The sequence below is a fragment of the Aptenodytes forsteri genome, unplaced genomic scaffold, assembly GCF_000699145.1.
Source record: "Aptenodytes forsteri isolate BGI_AS27 unplaced genomic scaffold, ASM69914v1 Scaffold8, whole genome shotgun sequence".
NCBI classification, from domain to species: Eukaryota; Metazoa; Chordata; class Aves; order Sphenisciformes; family Spheniscidae; genus Aptenodytes; species Aptenodytes forsteri.
The window spans coordinates 6,325,543-6,334,949 of NW_008796218.1; the positions used below are offsets into that span (position 1 = coordinate 6,325,543).

The 9,407-nt window shown below is 39.2% G+C and overlaps 1 protein-coding gene across 1 annotated transcript in view; it reads right to left on the reverse strand.

Moving 5' to 3' along the window:
- The window catches only part of TMEM9B (TMEM9 domain family member B), an 11,256-nt gene extending 2,152 nt beyond the window's left edge, over positions 1–9,104 (reverse strand). Inside the window, exons 1-4 of the mRNA XM_009288804.2 lie at positions 9,075–9,104; positions 7,899–7,990; positions 4,154–4,262; positions 3,042–3,176 (exon numbers count right to left, since the gene is read on the reverse strand). Of these exons, the coding sequence (XP_009287079.1) occupies positions 3,042–3,176; positions 4,154–4,237 (219 nt within the window). The 5' untranslated portion in view covers positions 4,238–4,262; positions 7,899–7,990; positions 9,075–9,104. The remainder of the gene's footprint in view (positions 1–3,041; positions 3,177–4,153; positions 4,263–7,898; positions 7,991–9,074) is intronic.
- Between the last annotated feature and the right edge of the window lie 303 nt (positions 9,105–9,407).

The following is a 9,407-nucleotide window of genomic DNA, read 5'->3' on the forward strand; positions in this document are numbered from 1 at the left end:
TTCTTCCCCCTTAAATTCTCCCCCCCCCCCCCCCCAACACTTCTGAAGACATTTACATTAATGGATACTTTATTTGTGACATGACTGTGTAGAGTGGCTCAATGATAATTCTTAGTAGTACAGAGATTATCATTAATGATACCTATTGAAGTGATGCCTAGAAGTCTCAAAGCCACACATGAGCCTCACTGGGCTAAGAAATTTGCTCATAGAGAATAAGAGACAATCTCTGACCCAAAGAGCTATAATCTCACCATAAAAAATTATGCAGTTGGATATACCTAGAATGGGCAGTTAACAGGTGACAAATCACTTCATTCACAGGGAAACAAAATCACAATAGCAACACATTTGTACCATAAAATAGACGGTGGAAGGGAGAGTGCAGGACAAGCTAGATGGTACTGGCTTTCCTGATAAACAACCACCTCAGCTCAAAGGCTAGGTACTGTCAATTTCTACGTAGACAACAAGGGGAAAAAAGAATTTAAGAGGAAAGAGGTCTATGGAAGTGGCTTACATTCATCAGTTGCCACTGCCATCAATAGGCAACGAGAAAGAGCAAACATACTGGCTTGAAATTCAGCAACAAAAATCGATGCACACAGTATTTCCAAAGTGTGACAAGGATCAATACCTCAAGAACTTGCAAGAGGGAAGGCAAGGATGGGGATAAGTCATGAGGGACCTTAAATTATTTCTCATTCACTGTCACAGAAGGAGGATAAACAGGAAAGGAGCAACATGAACTAAGCAAGGACCTGAAGCGCTTTTTGTTCCAAGCACTACTGCAGTTACAAGCACTAGTGACTCCACAAGCACAGGTAATGGTCACAGTAACAGTTTACAGCAAAACATGAAATCGGTTAAGATGGATCCAGATTTTAAGGTAAACTCATTCTGCAGTTAACCGGAGCTCTGCCACAGGACTTATTTCATTTTTTCCACCTACAATCAGAAGATTCTAACCCAGATTTGGAGGTATGAATATAATTTATCTGAGGTACAAAATAAAAATAATTTGTCTGAGGTACAGCATACAGCACAAGTTCACTTAATTCAAGTAGGAATCTGCCCAATTTGCTCTAAGAATGCAGACAGAAAAAGGGTCATTCAAATCCCTCCTTTCCAAAAAACCCCACCCCAATATCCTCCTAGAAGTGACTGGGAAAACCTTAAGACGTCAATACAAAGACATTTGGAATATGTCTCCATGTAATACACAAGGAAGTGCAGAAACAGTAGGACATAATAGCATTAGTATACCTCTTGTCAGACAATGTTAGCTCAAACTTGCGTAACAACCACATATTTTTGTTGTGAAATCAAGGTAAATAAAGAAGGCACAGCTGATAAAAGCTATTATCTAGGAAAATGCTTGATTTTGAATACATAATATCCCCCACTGCAGCACAGAAATACCTTTTTAAGTCAAGATGGCTGATGTGGCCACTGTAGATGAAAAAAATGGTAGAACTAAAGAATATGCTTTTCCTCAGTTTACTAGCAATGACAGTTGTCACTCCAAAAACAAAAACAACCTGGAGAAACTGAGTGCAACTCACATTAAAATCCAGAGATACACAGCATAACAGAGCATAGCTTTTACTGGTTTTGATACCTTCAGATCTATGAAGCCAGTGAAGCAACAGGCAGTCAGAACTACAGGGCTTTTAAACGGATTTTAAAAAGTGTTGCCATCATAATCTTGTTTCACCAAGAACAAACTTATTTATCTCCTCCTATTAATTCCCTATTTATTTGAAGGAACGATGAAAATATTCTTAACAATTCTATCGTAAGACACTAATAAATGTTGTAAGTCTTTTTGACTAGCTCCCATTTACTTCAACAGCAATAAAGTGCTCATGTCTGCTGAAAGGCTTAGGTTAAGCAGACGGCAATCTTCCCGTTTCATACTCTGGGTTTGGTTTCAGAAATTCTTTCTAAGGTTATGCAACACATGAAGCGTACTTTATCAGTAAAAGTGGTGCTGCTTGAGGGCTCAATACAGAAAGTACATTGATGCTGAGACTTCAGAATTTTCTCAGTTTGTGTGGTTCAACACTGACACTTTACCACCAACCCAGCTGCCATTTCAGAAAACCCTCCCTCACAGTACTTTATGGCGATACTTGTCCCAGGCATGCAGATTCATCAGGTTCAGATGCACACAGATTCATCAGATGCAAAGCCATAGTCCATATTTTTACACAATTCTAAGTCCCCCTTCAATACACAGATGACCTACTCCCACCAGCCAGTATTCCTTATCCACACTGATCAGGTACTAAGTGTCTCACTCTTTCCAATACAAGGTTTCATAAGGTCTTACATCCCCTTCTTGTAATGGTACTGAAAACAATTTTGTTCCATTTTTATTAGAAGTCAAAAACACTGTGTTGGAGATTGGAAAGGCCAGTGATGACAGGAAACCAAGTCACTAATGGACTGCTCCCCTTTTCCTCCCAAAAAAAGGCTGTTCTGATCTGTTGGAATATACTAGTTTCATATATGGTCACATTCTGGTTTCTAGCTGTAATACTAAGAAATTATTTCAGCATCCATCACTATTTTTCTTCATTATAATAATTTCTTCTTGAATTTTTAGCATCAACAAATTCAAACTGGAGCAATAGAAGATGCAACCCCTCTACTTTCTTTTTGTAGAGAGAAATCTAAGCAGTAAGCCATTTGCATAAATGTGATCACTAGCAAGACTGTATGGATCATTAACACTTAAGAAGTTGTACCTCCTATATATGCTTACCTCCATTCCTACTCCGTTTCTTCTCTGAGAAAATAATCTGTGTCTAGAGCTGGGATAACTGAAGCAGTCCTCATCTTACTACTTTCTAGCCCAGTGAAAAATGAAAGAGTGGCTTCACAGAAGTCATCACACAGCTTTCTTTTCCTTTCTGTTCAGGAAAAGCATTTACACTGCCCGGCAAAAAAAGCTGCTCATCCAAAATAGTTATTTAACAACTAACCATCCCAACCTTTATGTTAACCCAAGTACACAAGAACTCTGGTAAACTCACCCCAATGTCTTCATCACTTTGTATGAGCTGTGAATGTCCAAAGAGACGTCTCTTCAGTATAGGTTCCACCAGTGTAAGGTACACCATGTACAGAAGAAGTAGGCCCAAAATAGACAGGTATATGATGATTGTAACCTACACAATGCAAGCACAGCTTATGCCAGAATTGTGACATTCCCCCCACAATCTCTCAGCAGGCAGCAAGGACCAAAAGAAGAATACACGCAAAGTTTGTGATGAGCCTGTCACTCTTTGGTAGTGTCACCAGATGACTTAAAACCCACGAACAGAGAAAAAACACCAAACTACGACCTAGGTATTAAAAGGGTTTGGGGCAGACAGGTGTTAACTTGAAACAGTTTCTCTTAGTGAGGCCTTGCTAAAAATCTTACGCCATCCTTCTTAAAACAACTTGGTGTTATAAATCTCACCTCAACCAAGACAACTGTTCAGTTTGGCCATTAAACTGGGGTAAGGAATTTGGGGGTTCCTGCATGGTCTCCATTCTCTAGCATAGATCTGCATTCAAACAGTCACTAAGAAAAATGGGAAGGCAGAAAGAAATACCGAACTTTGGTCTAAAAGACCAAAAAAAGGAGTCTGTGTTATAAAAGAAGAAAAGATGCACTACACAGTCTATTTACCCCAGCCTAGGGTTCAATGGCTCCAATAGGATAAGAATGCGAAGAATATAGAAATCGTGTTAGAGCAAACATGGACAATTTTGGTCTTCTTAGCTTGCCAACATACAAAGAAAATTTATAGTAAGCAAGTAAGACAGCTGAATAATGAGAGGCCCTCTAAAATAATAACGAAAACAAAGTCCAAAGTTTGACAAAATGCCCTAGAACACTCAGAATTTCAGCAAGGTGTAAAGCTTAATCTCAGAAGCGGAGATCTTCAATAAACGATCTCAAGCCCGCTCCTTCAGCTATAGCTTGATACTACTGTTACTACTCAAGATAAATTGTGAGCTACTACCATGAAAAAAGTTAAATCTTAGTCTGCTTTAAAAAAATTTTCCCTTTAAAAAGAATATTTCTCTAAAAGACAGACACATCTACTAATCAGTTGAAGTATTTGATATATGCCAACAGAATTACATTGTTTACCTTAATTGTGACAGAGCTTCTCTCTTCGTATTTGCACTCACAACGTAAACAGTATGCTTCTACATCAGGTCCAGGGACAGGCATAGGCTCAACCACATGAAGACAATCACTGAAGAAAGACAGAAACTGCTCGGTCAGTTTTGAGCTGGTTTTAGCTTACCTGTTCCACTATGCATGCAGACCCCAGCTGCATGAGCTGAGGGTCATTAACCTTTGCTTAAGTTCAGCTGTTCTAAATTATAGGTAGCCAAGATTTAAAAAAAAAAATCCACAATTACTTTACTTAAACAAGAAATTCAGCTATTGACAAGGTGCTAAACAAGTTTTAAGATCTTTCTAACTCAAAACAATGTTTTCATTTTTCAGTGAAAGTATTAAAGCTGTTAGCATACCAAGTTCAAGGATTTGAATCCCAGCATGAATGCATCATTTGACACTGACATCACGGATGAAAGTAAACTCCACCTATACACTTCTTTCTTCATCATACTCAAAAGAGCCTTATTCTATCCTTCCACTATCTGAAGGGAAATTAACCTCTCTCTGGTGTTCATGAACAGAAGTTCTTTTTTCTTGCCATCACAAGTTACAGGCATTGAAGAAAAAGAAGTCATCAGATGGGCTGTTTCTCTAAGCAACAAGATACTGAATAAATAGCATTCAGTTTTCAGCACTGGACCCGGATGCTAAAGCATCATTTGACTTAAAAGATTACAAAATATAAGTCAGTCCCATGCCAAAAAGCATGGTTGACAATCTTATGGGCACTCTATACCACAGCACTAAAATCCAGCTGCCATGAGACAACTGCTTCCACCAATAACTTTTGTAATTTTGGTCTTTTTGCTGACTCAGGTTGGCTGTTCAGAGTTCACATCCCAAGGTCCCTGCAGAGCACTGACAGAACAAAAATCATGTTTCGCCTTTATCCTGGTTAACTCAACATTAGCACAGTCAGAAGCAGGTAATGAAACTAAACACCTGAAGTGACAGCAGCAGCCTAGCATTCAACACTCTGCTGGACTAGATTACAACGCTGCAAACACATGGCCAGACACCAACTCATCTCTTCCGTTTTCTTTGTATTTCTTCTTCTAACTAAAACTATTGAGTGTCAAGTCACATCCACTGGAGGGGAGTGGAAGGCTTATTTTTCTCATTTATTTGAAAGTAGAATTACATTCTCCTCTGTGGAGGAGTGCAGCATTCAAGCTACAAAATCAAAAATACATGCAAGTTATAATATACACAATTTCTGTTCATATGATTGAAAGCTTGCATCAATATGCTGCACAAGTATAGTAGAAAGCTTGTATGTTGCTTAAGTACCATAGTAAGTCTGTTAACATGAATATATCAAATATTAATATCAGCATTTTTTTTTCCTCCAGTTCAGCGTTTCAAGTTGCTAGGAAGTGTAAAATCTACCAGAACCTTAGAATTTTGATTGTGTGTTTCCTTGGACTGCAATTCCATGGCAATTTTAGAGGAAAACGTAGAAAAGGCTGATCCCTTTCTAAAGGATTCTCCCACTCAATTGCCTCTACATTACCACCTTTGCCCTTGCGCCCACAGTAACAGCACCAAGGAAGCAGTCCTTCCAAGGCAAGCTAGGCTAGTCAGAAGGGCAGCTTCTGCACAGGCAGATTTCCAGTTCATTCAGCTTGTAGACAGGGTGTCCTCCCTCCCTCCACGTCCATGACTACCACTGCAGTCGGCCTCTGTACACCAATACTTTCAAAGTACAAAATACAAACACCAACACTTTCCAAGTGGGTTATTTAACCCTGCAGGTGCTTAGGCATCACTATGCCTGCCTAGCGCATTGCCCATCAGGATGGGATTGCCTGCGATAGTTCCACACCTGAGTCCAGAAGGGTGAATGCTTTTATTGGTGTCAAAGCACCCCAGCCCATATTGATGTTAGCATAATGTGCTGTTTGCCAGTCTGAAGCCAAAGAACAAACCACTCCAAGTGAAAGAAGCGAAGCTTCTAAATAAGAGTATCATGATGCACATTACAGGTTCAACATTAAAAATTAAATTTTCATTTTATGTCTGGACAAGCCAGCAGTAAGTGGTCATTATACTGTACATAATTCATAAAGACACTAAAAATTGATCTGGCTCCTGTCTCACAAGTAACTGACCTAAATACCTAAAGGATGGTGCACATCAGCCAGTTCTATTCAATAACAAGTCACTTGCACTGACGCAGAAGCCAAAGTATGGCACTAAATTTGTCGATTTTATTGCATATAAACTAGCAATCAAGCCTTTTAGAAGTGGCAAGACGACATCTCAAACAGGAGACCAAAGCCATAAAATGTTCCCAGATGGTCACTTAAGAAATTACTCAACAAAAAGAGATTTAAGATAGGAAAATAGATTTTTGAGATTCTGTATGCATCAGTATCTCTCACCATACAATTAGGCAAGCCTTCAAAGATAATTTTTCCTTCAATCAGTACCAATATTGATTTAAAGGGAAACAGGGTCTTTTCAGCTAGCAAGGCACACGCTAAGCAGTACCCACTGAAAAAAAATCCATTTTCATTTGCAGAGCGGTAATGAACAATAAAACCAGTAACACTGCTACTCTGAAGTGTCTGCTGCAGCTGGAATTCTCCCAGTATGTTTCATCGCTGTAACATAATTTGTCAGAGTAGGACTAATGTTGTTAAGTTAATTTCAACTGGACAGTGCATTTTATGTTTATTAGTTTAGATTGAAATTTACAGTGTTGTTTCTCACAGTTCTGTAAGTAATTTACTAAGTCAAGGCACAGCTCTACACATATCTGTATCACTAATTTTATTCCTGTAATTATTTTTGTGGGCCTACTCAGGGGCATGAAATTTTCATAATCAAGATGCCAAGCTGCTGCTACTTGTCAGACTGAAAAGTCTTTTATAAATTCTTAACATAACTGAAGAAGAGTCAATACATCAAGAAGTATGTCACGTTTTTATAGGTTGACCCAAGAATCTCTGAGCACTTCCAACATCAACACAGCTCTAAACCATGGTGTTTTATTTGTACGATTCACATAGACAATGATACTCAAGGTGAAAATACACAAGGGAGCTATACCAATGTAACAAACCACTGTCATCTCCCTTTCTTCCCCAACCCCTCATCCCTGGCCATGCACATCAGTCCTCAGCTTGGAGAGGAGTCTGACAAATGCCACAGCTGGTCTAAACAATACAATAGAGCATGTTGCTGGGACACAGAGATATAAGACCTCTCTCTCTCTCTGAAAAAATGTGTTGTTAGATGGCTCAGGCCATGTCACATAACTGCACTCTCTAGCTGCCATTCTGAGGAACAGAAATATCCAGAACCAATAGTCTCTAAATGATAGGACGGGTTTCAGGAGTGGAGAAAGAGGAGACAATCCTCCCGAGTCCTAGTTCCGTGGCTGTGCTCCCTTGCCTTTACGCCATTTCAAATCACTGAATTACAACACCCTCTTCCCTTCTACTACTTCCAAGTCTAAATAAATAACTAAACATGGAAGCAAGCAAACCAAAACAGAAGACAGGGCAAAACCAATGGATTTCAAGCCTTGTCCCTTGCTAGAGCTGAATTCTGGAGTACTTTTAAAAGAAAAGTTCCAGTAAATTATGCAGGAGATGTAATTTCTCCTGGCACCACCATAGGAGACTCACATACATTCACTATGGAACAAGTCTTTAACCAGTAAGACTCATTATAATTTTTTTATGCCACACACACTCACCAGTCTTTCTGTGAAACATTTTTGTTGTAAATATGGCCCGAATGGTCTTTGTAAGGAGGGCAGATGCATTTACATCGGACATCCTCAGAATTCTGTAAAGTAAACAACATGCTTAGAACAAATTCTCATCAGTAACCATAACAGGATACAGAAAGCACTCTTCACATACTATGTGAAATATTTAACACAAACTACTTGCAAGTATCTTTGAATAGTCTTACTCAGGATTTCCTTCAAGTTTAAGAACAACCCTTCAAAACTACTAAGCAAGCAGAGCAATTTGTCAAGTAGCACTATTATTTTAGACAGCAAATGCATTCTTCATGAGAAAAATCTAGAGTTTAAGCTCACTCTTCTTTTTAAGAAAAAACACACGTTCAGAAGTTACTGATGTTGGTATACTCAACTATTCAACTTATGAGGACAGCTGTATAACAGACACAGTGACGAGTTTAAAACTAATGAAAGAAGATTAACCCCAAATGGAGGCTGGCAAAGAAACCTCTGTGGGTAATTCTGTCCTCCCTGGCCACAAGAGAAACAACTTTGTAAGGAAAACTACTAGAGGGACTAGTACAACCTCAGGTTCCTTTGTCTTAAACAGCAGCAGGATATTGTGAGGTGGAAAAAGAGGTAAAAAACTGGAATTCCAAACGAAGGCAAAGTAAATGTGAAAAATTACGGAAACTTGTAAAAGCAAGTTTTAGAGAAACAAATTAACATTTGCATAAGCAACAACAGGCACTGCAGAAAGAAGTGAGAAAAATTAACAGTTACGGACAGTGAGAAAGAAGTATCACCCAAAATTAACATTTAGATCACTACTGGGAAAAATGGAATTTCAGAAAAAGATCCCTTTGTGTAGTATATTAAAACAGGATAATTCATTCATTTCCCAAATTGCACAAGAATAGAAACCCTATGGAGAGAACAGAGATGGTCAGCAAGGGGTTACAGATGAAAGCATTCTCAAACCCAAATCAGAGTAACTTATTTGAGGAAATAATAAGAGACAGAGAATAAACAGGGCTTATCTAAAGTTCAAGGCAATTCCTAACAGCATTACAAAATAATGTCTTAAGAAGCAATGGCAATAAACTTCTACACTGATCAATCAAGTCAGAGTAACACTAAGTGGGTACAGGTTAGTTGGAAAACCTTGACTGCACTATATACCAAGTTACTTCTGGTCTCGCCACAGAAAAGTCACATAGCCGATTATCTTTAAAAAGGAGAAAATTCAGACACGTGGGTCTCTGACAAGAAGAAAGACTTTTACTATGAGGAGACACGATGTTCTCAGTCAGTCACAGAGACGCTAAGATTATAGTCCCAAATATTAACCCAGAAGGACCAACAGCAGAGTGTCTGCAGACACTCAGCGCAGGTGAGGCAGCAGGAGCCGGCAGAGCCACGATAGGAACAGTGAGAAGAGCCCACTCTCTCTGGCGCGGAGCACCGCGCCGAAGATGAGGCGAGGGGCGGGGCAGACCCCGACCCCAGCCCAGG